General features: G+C 39.3%; 2 protein-coding genes across 7 annotated transcripts in view; both read left to right on the top strand.

Moving 5' to 3' along the window:
• Positions 1-3,274: 3,274 nt before the first annotated feature.
• LOC119808762 (zinc finger protein 883-like) lies at positions 3,275-26,836 on the top strand. 4 transcript variants are annotated; one of them, XM_038321177.2, is made up of 8 exons: positions 3,275-3,324; positions 14,999-15,104; positions 17,424-17,571; positions 18,884-18,972; positions 19,774-19,900; positions 21,757-21,837; positions 22,832-22,899; positions 23,300-26,836. In XM_038321177.2, the coding sequence occupies exons 3-8, from the start codon at positions 17,544-17,546 to the stop codon at positions 25,040-25,042; spliced, it is 2,136 nt and encodes a 711-aa protein (XP_038177105.1). In that variant the 5' UTR covers positions 3,275-3,324; positions 14,999-15,104; positions 17,424-17,543; the 3' UTR covers positions 25,043-26,836. The 4 variants fall into 4 exon arrangements, with proteins under 4 accessions (XP_038177105.1, XP_038177104.1, XP_038177107.1 ...); XM_038321176.2 differs by lacking the exon at positions 3,275-3,324 and adding an exon at positions 3,533-3,704; XM_038321178.2 differs by lacking the exon at positions 3,275-3,324 and adding an exon at positions 11,657-11,702.
• Positions 21,789-26,836, top strand: part of LOC119808763 (olfactory receptor 18) — a 94,438-nt gene continuing 89,390 nt past the window's right edge. For 2 of the 3 annotated variants that reach the window (XM_038321181.1, XM_038321180.1), the window contains exons 1-2: positions 21,828-21,837; positions 22,832-22,899. Coding sequence is in view for 1 of the 3 variants with exons in the window: in XM_038321182.1 (XP_038177110.1) it covers positions 22,886-22,899 (14 nt within the window). In the remaining 2 variants the exon portion in view is untranslated. Of the gene's footprint in view, positions 21,838-22,831; positions 22,900-26,836 lie in introns of all 3 variants that reach the window. The other variant, XM_038321182.1, reaches the window with a different exon arrangement.

Below are 26,836 nucleotides of genomic sequence, written 5' to 3'. Positions count from 1 at the left end.
AGCATGGATACCACCAATGTACAAGCTTGGTGAAACAAATAAGTTTTATTGGATCCTTTACAAGAATATGGGTGAGGGGTTACTTATAGGAGTAGAAAAAACTCCAAGATAGCTGTATGACCAAGTCCACCTCAGCATGGGTGACAGCTCACAAAAGCTAGGCACTAGAGCACAGTGCACATCCTGCAGTAAGCACAATAGATTGGAGCGTTCTTTCTAGGTAGGGTAGTCTGATCTCTTCTAGGAAGCACAGCTAATCTGTTTTTTCTAAGCTGCTCTCAGCTGGCCTGAGCCTCTTCCAGACAGCTCAGTTTGTTTGAGAGTGTCTCTCAGCAGCCTTATTGCTAATATATGCTTGGGAAAGGAGGGTTCTAGTGAATCTGGTGTATTCAGGAACTTCTTTGTACCAGATTTTTCTTTGGAGCCACAAACCAGCTTTCAAATCATGACACAGAGATTTATTATTAATGCTCAGCCTAGCTTAGGCATGTTTTGGGCTAGCTCTTTTAACTTAACTGGTTTCTCTTTATGTATATTCTGCCTTAGCTTGTTTACTTCTTGAGCTTAAGGAGTTCCTCTACAGGATGGAAGGTTTCCACCTCCTAGTAAACATCCTGGTGTCTTTAAGAATGTCTCCATTTAGGACATCCAGTGTCCTACCAGCTTTCCTCAAAGATTAGAAGGTTTTGATCTGGGAGGAAACCATCACATAGAACTGGTCTCTTTCATCCATGATGGGATATTGCTGGGTCCAGCCACTGCTCCTAGGAGCTCGTGAACGTATTGGCCATGCCCTGTCAAGATCATAGTCTTCACACAGCGCTCCTCTACATCCTTGGGCTTAGGTTCTTTTGACCCTCTCTTCCTGTATGCTTCCTGGCCTCAGTAAGAATGATACTGAATTCCTCTTTAAGGCTGAGAGCCTTGAATAGTAATTTGTTCTCAGCACTTTGACCAGTTTAAGTCTCTTCATTAACCACTGCCCACTGCAACAGGAAGCTTCTCTGGCAAGGCTGAGAGAAGCATCAATTATATGGGTATAAGATTTAGAAGGTGACTTAGTTAGGGTTCTATTGCTGTGAAGGAGACACATCACTATAGCAATTATTATAAAGTAAAACATTTAATTGGGGCTGGCTTACAGTTCGGAGATTCAATCCATGCCAGACATGGTGCTGGAGTAGCTAGAGGGTCTGCATCTTGATCTCCAGGGCAGCTTGAAAAAAAACGGCTTCACTGGACTGGCTTGACTTTTCTGAAACCTCAGAGCCCACCCTCTAGTGAAGTACTTCCTACAAGGCCACACCCCACTCCAACAAGGCTCTCCGCCCCCTAATAGTGCCACTTCCTATGAACCTTTGGGGGTCATTTTTATTCAAACCACCACACAAGACAAATTAACAACAGGGCTATTTAGCAAATCTAATAGTAGGAACCCCTAGAGCTATAGGGTGTCTTAATTTTTCTCAGTCTGAAAAGAGGACAAACAAGGCAGACCTCCTTTTCAGGCCTTCCTCTCATGTCCCTGTCCTGTCATTTCAGCTTTCTGTCTGCCTAGACTAGGGCTCTAGGAACACAGGCAGTCACGAGAAGAGCAGTGTGACAGGAGAGACTGGAAAAAGCTACACCAGTAATTAACATATAAAAGAAACCAGTGGCAGAAGAACAACTTCCTTACTGGGGTTTTACATAACAAATAGAGCATGCTCAAAAGAAGACCTCACATACAGGAGACAGGTACAAATATAGGTGTCATATTAAGGGTCACTTAGCCAAGTGTGTTGGAACAGATTCCTCGCCCAACGCCCCCTTAACCTCTCTCTCGCTCCCTCCTCTTTCTTTTTGAGAGAGGGTTTCACTGTGTAGTCTTAGCTAGTTTGAATTCTCTATATAGACCAGACCACGCTGGAAATTAAAGGGGTGGGCTACTATGTTTGTGCCGCAATTTGCCTTTTAGTTATTATTTTGTATGAGTGTGTGAGAGTGTGGGTGCACATGTGAAGGGCAGATAACAACTTGCGGGGAGTCAGTTCTCTAGCGGTTGAGCTTGTAGGGGGCCAGCTATGATAAGCTAAATATGAACAGATCACCCAGAGGAAGTTCTTTACTTCCAACCATTCTCCTCACCTGCCAGAGTAGGACTCAGCCATCGATAAATTTAATAGGAGGCCTGAGTCTCAGTAGTTTACCTGGTTGCTGACAGAACCACAAGCTGAGATTACCTGAGCACACTCTAAAAACAAGCCAACCAAAGGAAATGCCTACATTTCAACTGCTGTAGATAGGACACCTGCCAGCACACACTCACCAGGACACCCCTAGACAAATGTCAGCCAATCAGGGGTCCTGACCTCAGAAATCCCTCATCCCCGCCTTTACTACTATAAAACCCTATTCTAACTGAGGTGTCGGGGCTCTCCGTTTATTCAATACGTTGGACGCGCGGAGAGACACAAGTTTGCAAAACTTGCATAAAACATACTGACTCGGTTTCCTCTTGGTTGGCTTTCCAGGGACTTCGCGGATTTGGGCTTAACAAACTCAGGTCGTCAGGCTTGAAGGCAAACATCTTTACCCTCTGAGCTATGTCTTCTCCCTTTGCGTTTCTGTATAAATGGTCTTTACTTCTAATCACGTGTTCCTCGTCTAGTGCTGTGACTGGAGACACAAGTACCTGGATACTTAAATGAGTACACTGGGACTGAAAACTCAGCCTCTAAGACGAGCAACTCCTGGCGGCCTGAGCGCTCTGACAGGTCCTGTGTCCAGGCATCCTCTCTTGGTCTGCCTGTCGCCTAAACAAGGCTAGTGAGACTCTAAAGACTGATCTCCCTGCCCGCAGGGGCGTAAACTCGGTCTCCGGGTAACAGAGGCAACCAGCAGGCTGAGATTGGGGTCGAAAGCGGAAGTGACATTAGCCGGCCCTCCGCGGTCTCTTACCACCCAGGTCTGGATCGCGGAGTTCTTTTTTCCGTCTCAGTGGCGTCAACCTGGGTGAGACCTTGGTGATGTCAAGGAAAAAAAAAAAGACGTCTTCCAAACCAGCCTGAGCAGGAGCCGGAATCTCCCCTCTGGCCTGGAGCCGGAAGCGGAAGCGCTGTCGGTGTTGCCCTTCCATCTCTTCCGGCGCGAGCCTTGTGAGAGTGTTGAGTTCCGTTTGCTACGGCAAAGGTGGGAGCCCGGTAGACGGCCAGGGGAGAGGCGGGCTTGGTCCTCGGCGGGCGGCGCTTCCTCCGGCCTCTGCGAACCCGCGAGCCGCCGACCCGCATACTCTCCGCCGCTCGGCTGGTTCCGTCCTGCGCCCTCAAGGAATTGGCTGATCCGGTGAGTTGGCGGGAGGGTGAAAGCTGACGAGAGCGTTGCCACCGTATATATTTACAGACAAATGTTGCTTCAGAAATACGGGCGTCCTCTTCGCCACGTCCATTATCTCCAACGCTCAAGTTACATTTGGGGTAAGAAGCCGCTTTCTTAGTTGTCTGTGTGTACTGAAAGCAGCAAAACAGTATTCAGGTCATTCTGTCCATCTGAACTTCTTAGGCCCTTGCCCACAGGAGTCAAAGGGTGGAGAGAACTGCTGAAGTACTGGGATTTGGTTTGTTTCTGAGAAAAAAAAATGTGTGTGTCAGTGAGCCAGCTGTGTTGATGCAAAACAACAACAACAACAACAACAACAACAACAACAAAATCCTCTCACCTCAAAGGTAGTAAGAGTTGATTCTAAACCAAATAATGACCATGTCCCGAGAACATTTGTTGCCCCAAACAACATGTTCTAATGTAGAAGTGGCTCCATGATTTGTTTTTCTTTTCATAAATTTTTTTCTGCCAGTCAGGCTGCACAGCAAGAGGAACACTGTAATCCCAAAGTAGATCAGGTTGGCCCGGAATAGAGTTTGGCCTGTCTTCTGAGTACTAGGCTTAAAAGCATAGGCGACTGTACCCTGGCAATGTGAACTTTTTGTAGTTCTAGACCAAAAGTCATAAGTCAAGGAAATGTGAAAACCATGGTGGGAACACCAGCTAAAAGATGGGTTATAGCCAGGCTATAATAGGTTGTTACCCTTTGGACTGGTGGAAGCTAGTGTTCTGCTAAGAATACAGACCAAGGGTTGTACCTGACATTTGAAATGATGTTACGACAGATCCAGAGGTAACATTAGATGGATTTTAAGGAGACTAAACTTAGTCCCAGATAACTTTTGCTCTAGATCTGCAGCACTCATTGAGTTCTAATCAGCCTTATAGAATCTTTGATATAAGTGTGGCCTTTTTTAAACTTCAGATTTCATCTGTTTCAAAGGAAATAGTTTGAAAATTGCAGGCTTGGTAATTGAACTTTAAGTGTCTGGTAATGCATCATAAAATAAGGAAATTAGGGACTGGGGAGATGGGTCAGTGGTTAAAGGCCCTTGCTGCTCTTACAGAGGACTCGGGTTCTATTGCCAGCACCCATATGGAAGCTCACAACCATCAATAACTCCAGTCATAGGTCATCAAATCCCCTCTTCTGAGCTCTTGGGCACCAGGCACATTCATAGTACACAGACATACATGCAACCAAATCACATAAAACACATGAATCTAAAAAATAATAAAGATATTAAAATGTCATTCATGTATGGGCTTTGTGGAAAAAAGATTCTCCATATTTTTTCAAAAATATGCTTTTGGTTGTTCTTGGTTCTAAGACACCATCAAAGGTAGTTTTGTCCCCTTAAGATTTATTTTGTTATTTATTTATATGCTTTTATCTGTGTGCTTATATGTGCAAGTGAGTGTGGGTACCCGAAGAAGCTAGAAGAGGGATCCCCTGGAACTGGAGTGACAGCTGTAAGCCTGCTCCTTTGAAAGAGCCATCTCTCTCGTTCCCTTTGAAGGTTTATAGTATTGAAAGTGTTTATGTCCTTAAGGCTCTCTGTGTTTAGAGCAGTGGTTATAGTTATTCTGTTGTATTGTTTTGAAACAGTTCCTCATTCTTTCGGATAGTTGTGCATTGTGATATTATGTTTCTTTATTTTGTAGTGCAAGGGTTTGAATTCATAGCCTTGCACATGTGAGGCAACTCCTATACCACCGATGTACAACCCTCTTTACACATTTAAATGTTTTGTTCATTTATTGTATACATGAGTAGTTGGTTATGGCAAAGCGACACAATCCAGCCTATAGCTGTTCTTAGAGAACAATTGGAGAAGCTTAATATTAACCAAGGGAATAAATATGTAACTGCAAATTGATGAGGACTCGTAAGGGGCAATGTTTTTACTGTCTTTATATGCAAATAGGCCAAATGAATAAAAGAATGATGATTTAATCCAAAATACTAGATGTTGGAGTTAGTCATACTGAGAGGAAAGGGAGTGGAAGACAGTGATCCCACCATACTCCCAAAATATTAGTAGGTATTGGGGCTGTCTATTTTAGTGTCATCTGTGTCTCCTTGGAGAAGGTTGTTATTGTTAGACCAGGATTGGTGGAGGGAACATGAAAATAAAAGAAAGAGGAGACCAACTTCAATAGAAGCACATTGCTATTGTCCTTTACTGCAGAAATGAAGACTGTATGTCCAGGTTCAGGGGACTTGGGGGTTTTGGAGGGCAGAAAAAGATGGACATTTTATCTGTATGTTGTTCTTTGTAGTCTCAGAGCCAAGACATGCCTGCAGATTTTTTTATATGTTGTCATGTTTCTCTGCAGATGTTCTTATCACTGTTGGCTGTCTTCAGACAGGTTTTATTAGTATGCAGAGTTCAGTTTTTCAGCCCCCTGAGACCCTTTACTTTAGGTCATTAACTCTTAGTGTATTATTCTGTGTTCCTGAAGAAGGTGGGTCTCACTGAGCTCAGTGATAATGCTTGATGACAGACCTGTTAGGTAGCTTGGAAAATGTGTATGTATTATTTCCCTTTGGAGGTGGAAGCAAACTCCAGCTGAGAGGCTGTTGAAATAAGCATAGAACATGTTGGGAGAGCACTGCACAATTGATTGGAGTCCAGTAATTGCTAGGTGTTGAATGGATGGAATCAGTAATTTCTTCAAGAGTATTGTTTCTGGAGGGCTAGGTGGTGGTACCACCAAATTAAAGTTCTAGGAAGCCATTAATAGATTCCCTTTATGTTTGGATTTTAGCAAAAAAAAAAAGCTGGCCAAAGATGGAGAAATAATAGAGATAATCACTCTTCTAGAATGGTTTCTCGTATAAAATTTAACCCTGTAATCCCTATTTTAGCATATTTTCCGTTATATGTTTTAACTAGGGATCTGTGCTACCATTTTTCCAAGCCAGGAAGTGGGAACATCTTTGATTTTATTTAACTCCAATATGGAATGTTTTTCTATAATGAAGGCTATGACTGTGGGAAATCTAAGCAAGGATGGAGTCCAAGTAAAACATATCTGTTGTTTTTGTCTGTATTTATTTATTTGCTTGAGACTTTTGGGGTATATTTAATTTTAGTGGACTCCCCAGGCATGCTATAATCTGAAAACAAGATTGACTGAACTCATACATTTTTTTGTTAAGTGGTGTATTTTAACAAGAGTTAAAATTTAAACATATCCCTGTTCCCATAGTTTAAAACCACAAAGTAACCTGAATCAAGTGGTAATGTATAAGACCTGACACATAAAAGTACCATGCTAAAACTCACTAGCTTTAAATTATTATCAAATGAAGAACTTGAAATTGAGAACAGTGTTGTTCTTCTTGGTGTTGATTGTGTCTTTCTAGATAGGAGGCTTATGTAGGCCATTTAGGTGTTTAGGTAAATACCAAGGAGAAAAGAAAGAATTGTTGGTACCTAAAGATCTAGAGATACAAGTAATTTTATTTATTTTATTATTTATTTATTACTTAGTAACTGATTTTATTTGCTAGTTTTTTCTTTATACATAGGAATTATGCATTTTGGTGTATGATGTAGTATTTTAGGACCATTTTGTCCTATATATAATGACCAGATGAGGGTAATTAGCTTGCGTACAACCTCAAACATTTTTGTGTTAGGAACATTGAAAATCCTTTCCATATTAGCTTTCTTCTTTTGGAAGTATTTTATTTATTTTTATTTATTTGTTATTTTTTTTCTTTTTTCTTTTTTTGGTTTTTTCGAGACAGGGTTTCTCTGCAGCTTTTTAGAGCCTGTCCTGGAACTAGCTCTTGTAGACCAGGCTGGCCTCGAACTCACAGAGATCCGTCTGCCTCTGCCTCCCGAGTGCTGGGATTAAAGGCGTGCGCCACCACCGCCCGGCTTATTTTTATTTTTTTATGTGAGTGTTTTGCCTGCATATCTGTATGTGTACCATTTATATGCAGGTGCTCAAGTCAGAAGAGTAGTTGTGAGCCCACATGTGAATTTGAGACCTAAACCTTAGTATAGAATGAATAATAAAAAACCCAGAGACAGATATTGGGGTTCAGCCTGAAGATCAGAAAAGCAAAAGAATTAGCCACTGGCTCTTAACCTCTACCTCAGTCCGAAATGGATGTTCCTGTCTCCATGAATCTTCAAACTGAGACTGAGCATGAGATCTGTCTCCTCCTGTTTCATATTCCTCTCTAGTTCTGGGATTAAAGGCATGCTCCACCACTGCCCAGCCTGTATGGCTAACTAGTGTGGCTTCTTTGCATTCTGATCTCCAGGCAAGCTTTATTTAATAAAAAACAAATACTATGCCACTATATATTCCCTTTTTTCTCTAAAATAAAAAGAAAGCTATAGTTAATATGGGAAAAATTACATACAATAAGTACAATCAACATATATACATACATATAATATACAGGCAATAAATATATCAACAATGTTTAGTCCATTTGCATTTGACAAATTTAGAGAAAATACTCCATATCTATCCTATTTTGCTGAGTCTAAAATCTTGTAATTAATTTGCTTTCTATAATAACTTGTGTAACCATCTAAAACTGTCTTTTTATATCTCTCAACCTTACACACTTTACACCTCTTTAGCGAGTTTCTTTTCTGCATCTGGTAAACATGGAAAACTTTCACTATAACTATCTAGTCTTCAACTACCTCAGAGACCTGGGAAGGAAATGATATTAACTGAGTAAGCAGGAAGTACAAGCAACCAACTTCCAAAAAAATGTGAGAAATGACAGAAACAACTGGTTGCCTGGACAGTCATCCAGAGTTCTTCTGTAATGTTGTGGTATCTATTCTCAGTCTAACGGCCTCGAATATTAGGCAGACTTTTCTATGAACCAGGATTTTTGAAGGACTGTCCCACCTTGAAAAATAGTGATAGAAGAGGAATCCCATATCAAAGGCACAGAAAATATATTCAACAAAGTCATAGAAGAAAACTTTCCCAACCTAAAGAAGGATATTCCTATAAATGTACAAGAAGCTTACAAAACACCAAATAGACTGGACTGAAAAAAAAGGCCATTTGCCATATAATAATCAAAACACTAAATATGCAGTATAAAGAATATTAAGAACCACAAAGTAAAAAGGCCAAGTACTATAATGACAGACATTTCAAAATTATATCCAACTTCTCAATGGAAACTCTGAAAGCTAGAAGGTCCTGGACAGATGATATGCAAACACTAAGATACCATGGATGCCAGCCCAGACTACTATACCCAACAAAGCTTTCAATCAGCATAGTCAGAGAAAACAAGATATTTCATGACAAAACAAGATTTAAACAATACCTATCCACAAATCCAGCCTTACAGAAAGTACTAGAAGGAAAACTCCACCCAAGGCTATTATACAAAATATTCGCACAGGGTGGGGATATTTAATATTCCCTGTGGGAGAATCTTCCATTGATCTCCCTTAGCCGACTGAGAATTATTATAAGTAGGCACTTGTGAAGGCAATTTTTTCTCTGTCTTTTTCTTGTAAAGGTATAGTGAAGAAACAGTCTTAAAATCAGTAACTAAAAGATAAAATCAATGATTATTACTTTTAGGTAATAGAGAAAACAAAGGAATTCCAGACTATAGAGAACCCATGGTCTGAATCACCTTCTTAAGAACTCTGATCTGCTGCCATTCTCCATTTTGCTGCCATTCTCCATTTTCCAGATTTCTTTTTAACAAGTATAGGAGAATTCCAGGGACTGGTTGATTCTTCAGTATGCTGAGCATTTAGCTGCTCCTGTATCAGCTGTTCTAAAGCCTGTAGTTTCTCTGCTGTTAAAGGCCTTGTACAACCCATACAGGTTTGTCTGTCAACCATTTTAAAGGTAGGGTTGTTGGTGCCTTTGAAAGATCAGCAGCTGTTGTGCCCTGTTCTTGTACAACCTGAATGGGCAGTGTATTCTTTAGCATATCTTGTAATATTTTCCCCAGACATATACATTAATTTATGGTTTGTTTGTAAGATTGAGGGAATGTTAATGTGGGGTATTCCATTGATATAACAAATCACGTCCCCACAAATTCATTGCAATGTTCGCCACATATCGCTTTAATTTTCCTGTCTGTCCTTCTGGCCCTGTATGTTTGACCCACCTTGTGCTCAAGATAAATTTCCAGTCCCTGAAAGCTTAACATTTGCCTGCTGAAGAGGCCAATTTTGATGTCAAATTCTTGTGAAATTATTGTTCTATCTACACCTGTGTCTACCAGACCTTCAATGAAAACATCTTTTATTCACATTTTTAATTTTGGTCTTTGTTCATTTATAGTAGTTTGCCAAAATACTTGCTTTATGGTTTCTCCTGAATTTTTTGTTCTCTCTTTAGCTCTTCTGTTTTCTAGAGCAGTGTGGTTTCTTATGACAGGCATTAGGTTCTTTAATTGCTGTGGAAAGGAGTTTCATCTATGATGGCAGGAAGCAACTGAACCAGATTTAGCATAGGGGCCTGTGAGAGGCTTCTAGGATTACCTTAAATATCTCTTGTTGACCTTCATTCTTTAGTCCATTGCCTGCCTTTGTTACACCTTCTGTATAATCCAGAAGGGAGGGGCCTTCTGTTTGGATTATGCTTAGTATTGTTTCCAGGAATATCCTGTTTACAGTTCCCTTTAAGGTGACCTTATCAGCCATAATTGAAACACTTGACATTTTGATTTTTCTTCAAACCTCTGGAAATCATCTCTCTTATCTAAGTATCATCATGGACATCATGAGATTCAATATTGACTGTATATCGAATCCAATCCTCCAGTGGTGCTGATCTTGCTTTTAATGGCCTAATTATTTTTTTGAATTGAGAATTAGCATTTTCAAAAGCCAGAGATTCAATTATTATTTGACTAGCTCCTGAATTTAATATCATTCCTTTTACTGCTGATGTCAAGTTTTGCAAGAAATCTGTGAAGATTTCTTTTGGGTCTTGTTGACTTTAGCAAATGATTCAATCTTCTTTCCTACTTCTCCAATTCTGTCCCAAGCATTCAAAGCTACTTTACGGCTTAAAGCTAGGATGTGACCATCATATAGGATTACCTTTCTATAGTAACATAATCCCCTCCTCCAAGAAGTTGATCTTGCTATATTTCCATACCTTTAGCTTTACTTTACTTTTTCAATAGTGTTAGCATCTTCTCTCAACCATGTCCTCCCTTGTAATTGTGGACCAGGCTCTAAAACAGTATTAACCAAGTCTATCTAGTCTTTTGGGATAATTCTATTACAAACTGACCATGAGTCATCATTTGCTTCACAAAAGGTAAATGCATGCCATATGAGACTATTGCTTCCTTGAATCTCCTGAAATCTAACATTGGCACAGGAGTCCATTCAGTGCTTACAGAGCCTCTGTCATTTGGCAGTTCCTGTAAGGTTACTGGATATATTAAAGTTGGTTGTTTGAAACCTTAGGCTGTTCCCGTCTAACCTTATAATGCAATGCTGAAATTGATTCTCCATTAAATCCTCTGTCTAGATTTGAATATCTATGATCTGTTTTATTAAGTTTTTCTAAAACTTGTATTTTAGCACTCAGATTAATCAACTTTCTAGTGATAAAATGAGATGTTTATAACTGACATTAAATGAATTCCATCTAATCTCATTTAATTGTTCCATTTTATTGCTGTCCAGTGTATTATCATACTATGACCCAAATCCCTCCATTGTAATAGTGTTTTTCATTTTTTAACGTGAGAAAATCTTTTAACTAATTCTTCCCTCTAAGAATTTCCAATTGTCTTACTAAATGTGCTGACAATGATTATGGAGATGTGACGCTTATTGTTGCTGTATAGAACAGTGAAAGCATGACTGGGATTTTAAGCCAACTATCTAGTTTGGCAGCAGACTGAGAAGGGGGTTCAGGGAGAGTCTGTCAGGAGAGAAGAAACAAAACCTAGCTGGTATGGTGGTGATTCTGGCCATGTGTAGTGGGACATGGCCTTTTCATGAATTTGCACCCTAAATGTTAGTGCCAGATGAAGCACAAATAATAAAAAAAACAGAGACATACTGGTGTTCAGCCTGAAGATCAGAAAAGCAAGACAGCTAGCCACTGGCTTTTACCTCTACCTCAGTCCAAAATGGGTGATCCTGACTTCACAGATCTTCATACTGAGACTGAGCATGAGATCTGTCTCCTCCCATCTTATATTTCTTCTCTAGTGTTGAAATTAAAGGTGTGTTCTACCACTGCCCGGCCTGTATGACAAACTAGTGTGGCTACTGGGACTAAAGGTGTGTGCCACCACTGCCTGGCCTGTATGACTGACTAGTGTGACTGCTTTGCATTCTGATCTTCAGGTAAGCTTTATTTATTAAAACACAAATACTATGCAACTATACCTCAGTCTTCTCTCTGCAAGAACAGCAAGGACTTTGAAGTGTCGAGTCATTTCTCCAGCCCCTGTTAGTTGTTTTGGAATCTTTGAGTAATGGTTGTCAGTTTCTCTGCAGTGTTGCAGAACATTAGGTTTTATTCTTCCTATTCAACTATACCCTTGTAGCAGTTCTTTTAAAAAAGATATTCCTGTGAAAATAAGAAAAGGAATAAAGTGCAAGTCTTATTATCCTCAGAGTATGGGCCATCCTAGGGAGAGATTCCTCTGGGATGCCAGGCCTATCTCCTTCCTTATTTTGTCTTATCTGCCGGAGAAAGATACTGGACACTTAGTGTGGCTAAAAGCCTAAAGAGAACAGAACAAAACAAAACAACAGTGAGAGAAGAGACCAGACCCCTGCTGGCTTTACAGTGCATGTAACGGATTGAGTGATAATAATGAGAGTTTTAAATCCATTCCTCCCTCCCTTCTATTCTCCCTTGCTCCCTTCCTTCCTTTTCAATGCTGGGGACAAAACCCACGTCTTTGAATATGCTGGGTTAGTGTCCCAACTCTGAGCAGTACTCTAAACTATTCCTAGTAACTTTAATATTGGGTCCTGAGGTATTAGAGTTGAAAATACAGAGTAATTGAATATAGTGTATATAAGAATATTTTGTTATAAATAAGTTATATATATGATTAAATATACATATAAAAATAAAAGTTCCATAATAGAATCTCATTCTAAATAGAAAAGTTGCATATTAAATTTGTGTGTAATAAAAGGAATTCAGGAGGCTGAGGCAAGGGATCACTTCTTCCAGCTTGGGCAACATAGTACTGAAATCCCTCTCCCTCACAGAAATCCACTTGCTTCTGCCTCCCAGGAGCTGGGATTAAAGACACATGCCATCATGCCTGGCTCATCCTATCAAATTAAAACATGTGTCTCTTTAATAGTCACAGTACCTATTACTCTAAAATAACCCAAATACATGCTCAGCATAATAAGAAATAGGGTATGAATAAAATTGATTCTTTTTTTTCTTTCTTTCTTTCCTTCCTTCCTTCCTTCCTTCCTTCCTTCCTTCCTTCCTTCCTTCCTTCCTTCCTTCCTTCCTTCCTTTCTTTCTTTCTTTCTTTCTTTCTTTCTTTCTTTCTTTCTTTCTTGCCTATGCTGGTACTGTCCTCTCCTGCCTCAGCTTCTAGGGTTGTAAAGTCATTTTTTGTCATTTACAAATCGACTTGATGTGTAGGTGCTAGAGAGATGACTCAGTGGTTAAGTATTTACTGCTGCTCTTCCAGAGGACCTGGGTTTGATTCCTATTGCCACTCTATGTATCAGGAACACCCCCACTCCACCCCCAGCTCACCTTGAGAATTCACTTCACACAAAGAAAAAATGAGAAAGCTCTTGAATGATAGTGAGAGTTTGCTCTGGCTAATGTCCAAAGAGAAGCTGGCTATGAATAGACAATCTTTCTAACTTATATACATGTTAGGCTATGCATTCCACATATGCTGTCATCCTTAAATCTCTTTCAGATCTCAGCCCCAGGTTACATGTTGAGCAGTGTAACCGAGATAGGAGACTGCAAGTCAGGCCATCCAGGTAGATGGAAGATTAACAGTGAAGATAGTCCACATAGTCAGAATTATTTTAAGATTAACAGTGAAGATAGTCCACATAGTCAGAATTATTTTAAGATTAACAGTGAAGATAGTCCATATAGTCAGAATTATTTTAAGATTAACAGTGAAGATAGTCCACATAGTCAGAATTATTTTAAGTGCACCAGTGTTGTTCTTCTCACATAGTTGTGGCTCAGGCTCAGGCTCAGGCTCCTCCATCTTGCCCACCTGGCAGAATTATGCTGTTCTTAAGAAAAAGCACAGGGTTTATGACAGGTAGGATTTAAGGATGGCTGTCTCACCCTGCACTGACCCTTGAGTAACTCCTTCTCTGGGAAAGACTGGGCCTAAGGGTGTGTTGTCCCTCAGCTGTCTCCTTTGTTATGGGAAGGAAACCTAATGGGTGGTTTCCTGGTAAACAAATGTTTAAGTTTTAGCATCTTACATTTTCTTATCTCTAATAGGCCTCATTAACATAGTACTTATCTTTGGGGTATTTTGGAGGCAGGGCTCCCTTAGGTAAATTCTATTTTGTGTGACTTAATGTCAGCTAAGCAAAATCTATTAGTAAATCTTTTATAACATCTATATTTTTACTTCAAGTTTATTCAACATCACTTGACTATCTATAACTCTAGTTCCAGGGAATCTGATGCTTTTGTAGGCACTGTATGCATGTAACCCACAGACATGCATGCAGGAAAAATACCCACACATATAAAAATAGTAAGTCTTAAAAATTCAACAAACAAATGCCTTGTGATTCATCACAGGAATAGTAACCCTAACTAAGACACCTTGATATGTGTACCCTAATTATATAGTGGGAGCTGGACTTGGTGGTATACAATAGCTTGTTACTTCAGCATTTGAGAACTAAGGCAGAAGAATAGCAAATTTGAGGTCATCTTGGGCTTCATAATAAGACCATCTCCTGTCCAAAAAAAAAAAAAAAAAAAAGTACTTTGGCCAAAGAAAATTTAAGTAGAACCTATTCAAACTAAAAGTTACATCTTGTTATAACACTTAAAAATAGGGGTGGAAAGATGACTCAGCAGATCAGGACACCTCTAGGATCAATGACCTAGTGATTCAATCTGATGGACTCATCTAGTGGAAGGAGAGAACTGACTTGTCTTCTGACTCCACATGAGCACTTGGTGTGCATGCCCTGCCTCCACAAAATAAATAGAAATGTTTAAAGTTAAAAAGACATGGTGGAACATGCCTTTAATCCCAGCACTTAGGAGGCAGAGGCAGGCTAGCTTAGTCTACAAAATGAGTGTTAGGGCAGTCAGGGCTGTTACACGAGAAACCCTGTCTCAAAAAACCAAAAACAACAACAATGAAACAAAGCACATACACACAAAAATCACAGAAAATAAAGTCTGAGTGATTTTTCCATGGCTTTTCTGTATGACAGGCCATTACTGCCTATTATTAAATCTGAAAGTAAATAAAGTCATAGTATTTGACTTTAGCCTTAATGCGGTTCTGTCCATGAAGGCTCTTTAGTATAGTAACACATCTGGTTGTCTTGTATTTAGTCAACAGCTAAAGATATTCTTTCTTTACATATTGGCCAACACACTGCTCATTGCCTGTTTCAGTGGTTTTGTAACCTTGTTATGTCTGTTTCTCAAGGGGCATAGTTGGTGTTTCCAAATGATACCTGAAGTACCACAACAATGTTGCCATCAGTCTTTGCAGAAGACATTCTTACTGTGTCGACCATTTTCTAGGACCACAGGTATGACATGACATTAATGACATCCTGTATGAACATTGATTTGGCATTTTAAGTGCACATGTGTATATGTACATATTTGTGTTTGGATCCATGTGTGTGTGCATGTATGTAGAGGCCAGAGAATGATCTCGTGTCATTTTCAGGGATGCCATCCATTTCCTGAAACAGGGCCTTTCATTTGCCTGGAGCTTACTGATTAGACTAGACTGTGTCCAAGGATCCCCAGGGATCCTCCTGTCTCTCTGTTCATGATTATAACTGCATACCACTACACCTGGCATTTTTACATAGGTCCTGAAGATAACACTTAGGTCCCTGTACAAGTTAAGAAAGCACTTTACTATCTCTCTAGCCTTTGGCACATTCCTAATGACAGGGAAATCCATTTTTTAGTTCTTCTTGGCTTGTTTTGGGAATATGTTCCTTTTTGAATTTTTTTGAAAAAGGTTTCTTTGTTTTCTCTGTAGAGCAGACTAGCCTCAACCTCAGATATCTGCCTCCATCTGCCTTCCAAGTACAGGGGATAAAGGCATTCACTATCACACCCAACATCCTTGCTGGATTTTCATCACATTTTTAATGTTCTTGTCTGATTTCTGAATTAGCCTCATCTGGTCATTACATACTTTACACATGGTACTAAAATATTACATCATACACCAAAACACACAATTCTTATATATCAAGGAAAACACTAGTAAATAAAATCAGTTATATCTTTTCTAGGAGGCCACTTGTTTGTTCCCAGTTGCTCATACTTGAAATAATCACACAGAAACTGAATTAATTAAATCACTGCTTGGCCTATTAGCTGTAGCTTCTTATTGGCTAGCTCTTACATCTTAATTTAACCTATTTCTATTAATCTGTGTATCACCACGTGGCTGTGGCTTACTGGCAAGGTTCTGGCTCATCTGTTCCTGGTGGTGGCTACCTGGCTTCTCCTTGACTTTGTCTTCTTTCCCCCAGCATTCAGTTTAGTTTTCCCTGCCTACCTCTATTCTTCCCTGCCAGACCCAAGACAGATTCTTTATTAACCAATGGTTTTCACAGCAGAGAGAGGGGAATCCTGCATCATATATCTGTTATAAATAGCAAAAAAATAAGTCAAATGACTTGTATCTCTAGAGACTAACAGTTCTTTCTTTTCTCCTTGGTATTTAACTGATAAGACAGATATCTAAATGGCCAACATACCTTCCCACTCTACACAGACCTTACCTAACTTTCTCATCTCTGAGTTTGGAAGTAGCCCTGTATCGTTTTTCTAGTGTTTTTAGACTATTTCTGTACTGCTTTATTTTCTGTTAGAGTTTCCTAACCTTTCCCCTTTTCCTGAAATAGCATCTCCTCTATTTGTCCTAGTTTTGAAAACAAGTCCTTTTCCAAGGAATGTCTTTCCTCCCATTGAGAAGTGCTATGATGAGAATTGAGGGTCAAAGTGCTTAAAGCTTTAGTTCATCTCTAAGTAGAAGATTGGAACAATTGCATGTTCTTTTTTCTTTCTGAGTCTTGTTTGTTTGTTTTATGACACATTTATACATTTATTTATTGAGTTTGTGTTACTGGATTGGGTACAGACAACATGAGTGGAGGTCAGAGGACAACTTTCAAGAGTTAATTTTCTCCTTCTACCATATGGGTCCCAGAGACTGCACTCAGCATGCCTAGCAGTAAGCACTTTTACCTGCTGAGTTATTTTGCTGGTTCTGAATCTAGATGTTTTTGTTCATCAAAAAAATTAGTTTGTTTTTGTGTATGAGTGTTTTGCCTGCATGTATGTGTACTATCTGTGTGTCTGGTGCCTGTGGAGGTCCGAAGAAGATAACCAGAGTTATGGATGGTTATGAACCACCATGTATAAGCTGGGAACTGAACCTAGGTCCTCTGCAAGAGTTACAAGAACTCTATCCACTGAACCATCTCCCCAGCCCCCTTGAATCTAGATTTTTAAACATAAATGCTACTAATGATAGGAGCCCTTGATGCCTTAGGATAATTAATTTTTAAGTTTTTATTTATGTCTATGAGTGCGTTTGTCTGTGTGTCTGTGTGAGTGTATTCCATGTGTACGAAGGTACCCACAGAGGAAGAAGAGGGTGACTGATCACCTGGAGCTGGAGTTACAGGTGGTTGTGATCAGTGCAACATGGGTGCTGAAAACTGAACTCAGATCCTTTGGAAGATCAGAAAGTGCTTTTAACTGCTCAGCCGCCTTTCCAGCTTTTGCGCATATCACCATCAGAAAGGGAAAGAGCTAATTATGATGCTTGATTATTGATAGATAAGATTTTTCTGATGAATGATCCATGTCTTCAGGAATGCAAGGCACCATGTAAAAAGAGAAAAGATCACCACTGGCCCCTTATATGTATAAATTGCCTAGACGTGACAAATTCTGGAAGAGAGTATTCCAGTGTATTTCACCATCATCCTTTCATGATGGAAGCCATCAGTTTGTCCCACGGTAAGTCTAGCTCATGCATTGTGTACTCTTTGTACAGATGGAATAGGTGTTGGTGCTCTGATTACTGCCAGGTCAGAGAAGCATCTGTGGTTTGAATACTAAATTACCCCAATGACATATGGGTGCTGCCTGTAGTTTTGTTTGAAAACGTCGTAGAACTTTCAGGAGGTGAAGCTTTGCAGGAAAGAGTGGCTCAGTATTGGGTGGGTGTTGAGGTTTTTCAGCCCAGCCCTATTTCCTGTTCCTTCTCTGTTTCCTGACTGCTGATGCAATGTAACCAGCCAGCCTCCCACTCCTGCTGCCGTGCCTTCTGCAGAGAGAGATCATATTGGCCACTCAAGTGAACTGCCTAGATGTGTCTTTCAGTTTCTGGAAGATAAGTGTTCCAATATATTATAAGGGTTATATCCTCTTCAACCATAAGCCAAAATAAACTCGTCCTTAAGTTGCTTCTTTTTTATTTTTTAAAAGATTTTTTTCCTTTTATTTTTTACCTGTGTTTTGCCTCCATGTGTGCCTGTGGACCACATTTGTGCTTGGTGCCTGTGGACGTCATAAAAGGGCATTAGGTCTTCTGAAACTGGAGTTATGGATAGTTGTGAATCACTGTGTAGGTGCTGGAACTGAACATAGGTCCTCTGCAAGAGCAACAAGTGCTCTTGATAACAACCATCTTTTCAGCCCCCAGAATTGTTTCTTGTTGGGTATTTTTTATCATAGCAACAAGAAAAGTAATTAATACAGATGACTGAAGTTGGCAAGGGTTGCTGAAGCCTGTTTTATAAGCCAGTTTGCTGATAATGAGTGCCACTTGATTTTATTCATGAGTCCCTTCACCCATGTGCAGTTAATAGGTCCTGTTTCTAGGACTTACTGTTCTTTACCTGTAAAATAAGACCGATATACTTGTCCCTATGGGCAGTGTGGCTTACCATTCCTTTTTTTTTTTCTGAGGATGACTACTCTGGTACTGTGTGGCAGCCCCGTGTGTCTATGAAATGAGATGCGATAAGATGAGATGAGTTGTGTGTGTCTGCGTGTGTGTGTGTGTGTGTGTGTGTGTGTATGTGTGTGTGTGTGTGAGAGAGAGAGAGAGAGAGACAGAGAGAGAGAGACAGAGAGAGAGAGAGAGGGAGGGAGGGAGGGAGGGAGGGAGAGAGAAAGAGAAAGAGGGAGAAAGAGAAAGAGAGAGAGCTTGAGAGATTGATTTCCTGTGTCGGAATATTTGGGAATTTTGAACAAGGATAGGATGACATCCATATTTGTAAATGTGAGAATTATGGATAACTCTGGTTTCTTTTTTTCCTATTAGTTTTATTTTCTAGGGACCCAAGCTACTTTCATCATGAAAAGACAGAGATGGACAGGATGGTGTTCGACTGCCTGACAAGTAGTTACCAGGTGTGACTAAAGCATATCCTGCCATTAGACCCATAAGGCTGACATATTTCCATGTAGGCAGAGACTAGACTTTCTGGAAGGAAATAAAACCTTATTCAGGGACTGAGTGATTAGTTGTATTTCTTCATGACTATATCCTCTCAGATTGTAAGCCAGAATGGATCCTTTCTTCCTGAAGTTGCTTCTTGTCATATATTTTATCATGTCAGTGAGAAAACTAAGCTTTTATATTGGTTTAGGATTACTGTGAATATCATTCCAGTATTTTAGTAATTTGTGATTAATCTTTACCCATGACACTGCTTATGTATTTTTGATTTTACTGTGTTCTGACAGTTGATAAAGGGGATGAATGTTTCCCTTTCTGAAAGATGTTATTCACCTATCATCATTTGTGAAGTGTATGCAGTGTATTTAACACATTTAAATAGAAGGAAGTAAATGAGAAAGAATATCTGGTCTAGTTGTGGGTGAGATAATGGGATGTGTCAATAAAGACATAAGGATGGAGTCTAGGCACAATGGTGTATGTCTTTAACCCTAGCACTGGGGAGGTAAAGGTGGGAAAATAGAGAGTTTAGGGTCAGTCAATCTGGCCAACCTTGTCTTTAAAATTAAGATGTAAAAGTGAAAATTAATAGTAGTGCGACAGATATAAAGAGTGCCTAGGGCTATTCACTAAACTCTTGCATAGACTGCTGGAGAACTCCCAACTCTTTGTAATTGAGTTTCCGTCTTCAATTTCCTGTGAACTTGGATGGAGATGTTAGTGGGCTAAAATCCAAGTGTGTGTGATTGTAGGAGTCAGTGACCTTTGAGGATGTGACTATAGACTTCACCCAGGAAGAGTGGACTTTATTGGATACAAAACAAAGGAACCTTTACAGAGAGGTGATGCTGGAGAACTATCAGAACCTGGCCACATTAGGTGAGGTTCCCTTCATTCCTTGTAGACTCTTTTAGAACAAAAATATGTGTATTTTTCTAATTACATTTTGTTATTTTATGAGGTGTGTGTGTGTGTGTGTGTGTGTGTGTGTGTGTGTGTATGTATCATAGTCCACAAGTGGAGTTCAGAGGACAACTTTTGGGAGTCATCTCCTGTCATGTGAGTTCTAAGGATAGAACTTAGGTTGTCAGACTTGGCACCAAGCACCTTAACCTGCTGAACTATCATACCTGTGATGATGGAGGATGGTCATCTGTCTATGTGTTACTTTCATTGGTTAATAAAGAAACTGCCTTGGCCCTTTAATAGGACAGAAAATTAGGTAGGCAGAGTAGACAGAACAGAATTCTGGGAGAGAGAAGGCAGAAGCTTCAGGCAGTCGCCATAGTCAGTCGCCATACTTCTCCTCTCCAAGACAGATGCAGGTTAAGATCTCTCCTGGTAAGCGACCACCTCGTGGTGCTACACAGATTACTAAATATGGGTTAAAGCAAGATGTAAGAATTAGGCCATAACAGGCTGAAACTAATGGGCCAGGCAGTGTTTAAAAGAATATAGTTTCCGTGTAATTATTTCGGGTGTAAAGCTAGCTGGGTGGTGGGACGCAGCCCCGCCGCGCCATCTACACTATGAATTTTCTACTTTTTAGAATAGGTTATGCAGCTCTAAGGACAGTTAAAAATAACAGGGATAGAATATAACACCTTCAGTCCCAGTACTAGGGAGGCAGAGGCAAGAGGTTCTCTGTGTATTTGAGTTCAGCCTGGTCTAGATATTGAACTCCAGAACAGCCAGGACTACATAGACTCTATCTGAAAAAGAAAACAAAACAAAGCAAAAGATAGGAGAGCAAGGGTGGGGGGGATGAGAAACAGGCCTCTAACTCTGCCCTACTATATTTTAATCAATTGTGGTGGTTTTTTTTTTTTTTTTTTTTTTTTTTTTTTCCGAGACAGGGTTTCTCTGTGGCTTTAGAGCCTGTCCTGGAACTAGCTCTTGTAGACCAGGCTGGTCTCGAACTCACAGAGATCCGCCTGCCTCTGCCTCCCGAGTGCTGGGATTAAAGGCGTGCGCCACCATCGTCCGGCAATTGTGGTGGTTTTAAAGACAGTCCTAAAATCGCCAGTATTGTTCTGCTCTACTAAAAGGACCTTTTCAGACTATCTTTGACAACTGAATCAAAAATACTTAGTTTGGTATCCTGATCATCTCTGTTTCAATGGTCTCTCCATGTGATTTTGATACATTGAAATTTTTAACTACTAGTGTAATCTTTTTCTCTATAATAACAAGGATATTGTGGATTTGGTGGCACATGCCTTTTATCCTAGTACTCCAGGAAGTTGAGACAGGAATATTTCTATAAGTTCACAGCCAATCTGGTCTACAAAGTTTTAGGCCAATTAGAGCGACACAGTGAAGAAACCTGTCTCAATTTTTTCTTTCACTTTCTTTTCAATTTAATTAATATTAGTGCTTAAAAATATCTACATTTATTCTTTGTCACAGTGCACATCTAAAAGTCAGTAGACAATTTGTGGGAGTCAGTTCTTTCCTTCTACCATGTCCTAGACAAGTAGATCAGGTAGTCATACTTAGTGTCAAACATTTTTACCTGGTGGACTGTCCCACTGGTTCAGTATTAGTGTTTTTGATTTGTCCTTGTAGCCATCACTTTAGGCTTTAAGGGAAAGAAGTCATAAAGGGGTGTGTACACAGTGGGGTCTTCAGCAGTATTCCATTGTTGTCGTTGGAACCGTTGTTTCTAAGTCATGGAAAGGTATATCCTTTGTTGCTTGATCTGCTTTCATGAATGTGTCTTTCTTCTTGTATAGGATGTCAGCTCATCAAACCTAGCTCAAACTCTTGTTTGGAGACAGAAGAGTTTAGAGTAGTCGAGAGAGGAGTTCACCAAGGTAAATGGGAGTTCAGTCTACTTGGAATATAGTAGCAACACCCCCACTCCACCCCAATTCTGTGGATGGCATGGTAAGCTAAGCAAGTGCTCTACCAAGAAGTCAAAGCTTCAATCAGGAGGCTGAGGCTATTGGGCTTGAGAGTTTTAGCAGATTTTCGTATCTCTAAACTCCATTACTTCCAGCTATGTAGACTTTTTTACAATCTCAGTAGTCCAGATCTTCTTTCTTTTCTCCCTAAAAATGCTGTCCCTGCTTACCAGTGCATTTAAATTTCAGAGTAAGTAAATTATTCATTTTTAAATTTCGACTGCCTATTTTCTTTGTATTTTACATTTATATTATATCACTATCATCATTATTATTGACTACTGGATCCAGGGCCTCTTTTAAAAATATTATTGTTATTTTAATTTTTTTTTTTTTGTTTTTGTTTTTGAGATAAGCTTTGGAGCCTGTCCTGGAGCTCACTCTGTAGACCATACTGAGCTTGAACTCACAGAGAACCACCTACCTCTGCTTCCCAAGTGCTGGGATTAAAAGCGTGTGCCACCACTGCCCAGCTGTTGTTTTAATTTTTCTGTGTATGATTATGGGCCTGTGCGAGTTCATGTGTGCCGTATGCATACATATGCCCGTGGTGGCCAGAAGAGGGTGTTGGGCCTCCTGGAATAGAGTCACAAGTAGTTGTGAATTGATATGGTTGCTGGGGACTGAATCTGGGTGTTTTATTTATTTCTTTATCTTTGAATAAGAACAGCAAGTGTTCATAGCCTCTGAGCCATCTCTCTGGCCTTTAGGACTCCTTCTATTCTGACATGGACCTGAATCCAGCCTGTAAAACTTTAGACATAGCCAAATTGCTAACATTTAACATAACTTTGTTTTTAACTTGCTTAATATAAAAAGAAAATTGAAATGAGTTGTATAATTGTTAATGTTTCTATTTCACTGTGGATGCATTTACATATTTTTTGTTGTTGTTTAATTTCAGAATGGGCTATGCGACTTAACACCAGAGGGACAATGTTTCAGTTAAAAATGTCAAATGAGATACAACTGGTAAGAGCCACAAGAGATATTTCATATTTTCTTCATTGAAATATACTTGGTATTTCATGTAAATTTCATCAAACTCCTTCAAAAGAAAGAAGTATTAGAGAGAAATAGCCTGTATTCATAGAGTCTAGAAAGATGTTCTAATCCTAATTTGAAACTTGAGTTCCTATAGACACATATTCTTGCTTATAGATATTGGGCTTTTAAAACAATTTAATGAAAACACAGGAAGCCTTTCAGAATTAGAGTAGATGGCATAAGATCCTTGCAGTAGGATCTTTTCATTTACATCAAGTCACGTATATGTAATTATGGGAAATATCATCATCATGTTTTTATCTTAGATGAGTAAGATATACTAATAAATTTGAAAAAGTTTTAATATCTTATTTTTAATCAACAGTCAAATAGCTATGATGGAAAGGAGCTCTGTGACTTTAAGCCACCTGGAGAAATCATCAAAGAGCCTTCATGTAGTCCGACACACATAGGTATTGAAAACAGAGGAAACATTTATGATTGTGTTCAGTATGGACAAGCCTTTCCTGTGCACCCTGAGGAAACCTCTTCTGTAGACAAAGGTCCTGAGTTAAGCCAGTGTGCAAAAGACACAAGTCTGGCTGCAAGTGCTCCTTACCAGACAACATGCGAACCAGCCAAAACCCTCAAATCTAGTGAATTTCAACAAGCCCTTAAGGCATGTGAAGACAGACTCTTTAAATGGGTACAGTGTGGTGATGCTTTTAACCCACCTATGAGCCATTCTGGGAATAGTCAAACATGCACTGGAAAAAAACCCCATGAATGTAAGGAATGTGGGAAAAGTTTTAAATATTCTGCCAACCTTAATATTCATATGCGTACCCACACCGGTGAAAAACCTTATGAATGTAAGGAATGTGGAAAAGCCTTTTCTAGGTGTTACCCACTAACTCAGCACTTAAAAACTCACACTGAAGAGAAACCCTTTGAATGTAAGGTTTGTGGAAAATGCTTTAGAAATGCCTCAAGCCTTAATGATCACTTTCGGGTTCACACTGGAATAAAGCCCTATAAATGTAAGGATTGTGGCAAAGCCTTCACAGGGCGCTCTGGCCTTAGTAAACATTTACCAACACACACTGGAGAGAAGCCTTATGAATGTAAGGAATGTGGGAAAGCCTTCACTTCAACCTCAGGCCTTATTAAACATATGAAAAGTCACATGGGGGAGAGACCCTTTGAGTGTGACCACTGCGGCAAAGCTTTTGCTTCTTCCTCAACCCTTATTACACATTTGAGAACACACACTGGAGAGAAGCCCTTTGAGTGTAAAGTTTGTGGGAAAGCATTTACATGTTCTTCTTATCTTCGCATTCACATGCGGACTCACACTGGAGAGAAGCCCTATGTATGTAAAGAATGTGGCAGAGCCTTCACTGAGCGCACAAGCCTTACCAAACATTTACGAACACACACTGGAGAAAATCCCTTTGAGTGCAATGTGTGTGGAAAAGCATTTGCATGTTCTTCCTACCTTCATAATCACATGCGAACTCATACTGGAGAGAAACCTTATATGTGTAAGGAATGTGGGAAAGCCTTCGCTGTTTCTTCACATCTAAGTAAACATGTAAGAATCCACACAGGAGAGAAACCCCATAAGTGTGAGGAATGTGGGAAAGCATTCACTGTGCGTTCTGGTCTCACAAAACATATACGAACTCACACTGGGGAGAAGCCCTATAATTGTAAAGAATGTGGGAAAGCCTTTACTACATCTTCAGGCCTCCTTGAACATATAAGAAGTCACACAGGAGAGAAACCGTATGAATGTGACCAGTGTGGAAAGGCCTTTGCTTCTTCCTCCTATCTTATTGCACACCTGAGAATTCACACTGGAGAGAAGCCCTTTGAGTGTACCGTGTGTGGGAAAGCGTTTACATGTTCCTCCTACCTTCATATTCATATGCGAACGCACACTGGAGAGAAGCCCTATGGATGTAAGGAGTGTGGGAAAGCTTTTGCTGTTTACTCACATCTCAGTAAACATGTAAGAATTCACAGTGGAGAGAAGGCCTATAAATGTAAAAGTTACAGAATAGCTTTCAGTAGTTCTCATCTTACAGAACACATAAAAACCCTTGAGATAAATTCTTTGATATAAGGAATGGAGAGACTGCTTTAGAAAGTTCTGTTACTTTAGGAGTGCATTCAGATTCACAGTGGAAAGAAAGTTTATCAGTATAAGCCATTTGTAAAGTGATTATATAGTATTTGACTTCAAAGATGTGAAACAATTGAAGTTGCATAGATGCCTCATGAACTGAAAAGAGTGGGAAGTCATCAGAATGCTCAAAATCCAGTTCACATGAACTCACTTTGAAGCTATACAATGTCAGAAACATGGAAAGCCTTCACTGTTTCGTGGATTTTTTTTTTTTATAAGTATGGGAGAGAAACTCTTGATACAATGTAGAAAATTGTATTTCTCCTCAATGCTTTGATTACCTACAGTACTACAGTGGAGGACTTTGGGAAAGTAAGAAATGTTAGAGAGTAATTATTTACATTAGTTATCAACATTCAGTAAGCATGAAGTGATTCACATTTGGGTAAATGTGTGTATAGAATATGGAAATTGTTTCTGTGTCTTAAGACCTTGTATACTAGCAGAAACTTGGCTTTCTTGATAGTTTTATAAATTTATTTTGACTATTTTTTGCATTTTCAATACTTGAGATATTTTAATATTTTCACTTAATGACTTTCCAGTCTTAAAATTGATTCAAGATGTACGAAATTCTGTGGAATATATGTATATGAAGCACTTATCAGAATAATTAAAATGTGATATAGTAATTTTGGTATTATGAAGCACTTTTTACTGCCTTAGAAAATTCATCAACTGCACTCTTAAGTTACCTTTCTTGTAACTGAAAATATATAACCTTTAACAATAACTCATAAGCATTAACTCTTAGCTCTTGATAACTACAACTACATTTTTCTTCTGTTTGACTATATTCCCCTCTTTTAAAGACAGGGTCTCACTATGTAGTTCTGACTGTCCTGGAACTCACTATGTAAACCAGCCTTGCCTTGAACTCACAGAGATCATCTGCCTCCCAAGTGCTAGGTTTAAATGCATACACCACTTTGCCCAGCTACACTCCATATTTGAATATGATAATGTATTTTTAGTGTTTGTGTCTGGTTTATTTTTTATAACAAAATGTCTTTAGTTTTATCCCTGTTGTCTTGCATGAAAGAATGTTTTAAAAAGAGGGTAGACAGTCTACTTTTTATGCACACTCAGAATTTTTGTATGTATGTATGTATGTATATATGTGATGTGTGTTTGCATGCATCTCTGTTTATGAATGTAGGCTCTAAATGTGAATGTAGAGGTCAGGAAAACTTTGGATTCCATGCTTGACTTCCACCTTAAGACAGAGTCAGTTTCTCATCTCCCCAGCCCCTATGAAAGTTTCTTTACACAAAGGAACATTTAGGTCATTTCCATACTCTATTGTTGGAAACAAATTGAACTGCTACATTGAACATAGATGCAAATATCTCTGTAAGCATTCCTTGAGTGTATGCCCATAATTAGTTTGTTGGATTATTTAGTTGGCATATATATATTTTTATGAGGAGCTTCAATACTGTTTTCCAGATAGCTCTACCAGTTTTTATTCTATTAAAAATGATAATATATGTAAACATTTTTATATTTCTTATTAGATGCATTTTATTTCTCTTTCTTACTTAATTGGCTCAACCTGCAGCATTGTGATGGATATAAGTTCCAAGCAGGGATACTATTCTTGATTTGAAAGGAAAAGCTCTGGAGTTTTCACTGAGTGTGTTGATTGCCACTGACTTTTCATACATATATAGTCACTGATAAATTTCTGTATGTCATCTGTATATTAAATTTGTTGAGACTATCATGAAA

The sequence above is a fragment of the Arvicola amphibius genome, chromosome 3 (assembly GCF_903992535.2).
Source record: "Arvicola amphibius chromosome 3, mArvAmp1.2, whole genome shotgun sequence".
Classification (NCBI taxonomy): Eukaryota; Metazoa; Chordata; class Mammalia; order Rodentia; family Cricetidae; genus Arvicola; species Arvicola amphibius.
The sequence above is the reverse complement of the archived record's forward strand: the minus strand, read 5'-3'. Positions and strand labels throughout refer to the sequence as shown.

What these genes read in the sequence shown, in the direction of transcription:
- LOC119808762 (XM_038321177.2), top strand. Translation starts at nt 17,544, where the DNA reads ATGATGGAAGCCATCAGTTTGTCCCACG. An exon ending in GCCTGACAAGTAGTTACCAG is followed by an intron (nt 18,973 to 19,773) that starts GTGTGACTAAAG and finishes GTGTGATTGTAG; the next exon opens with GAGTCAGTGACCTTTGAGGA. An exon ending in TCAGAACCTGGCCACATTAG is followed by an intron (nt 19,901 to 21,756) that starts GTGAGGTTCCCT and finishes CTTCTTGTATAG; the next exon opens with GATGTCAGCTCATCAAACCT.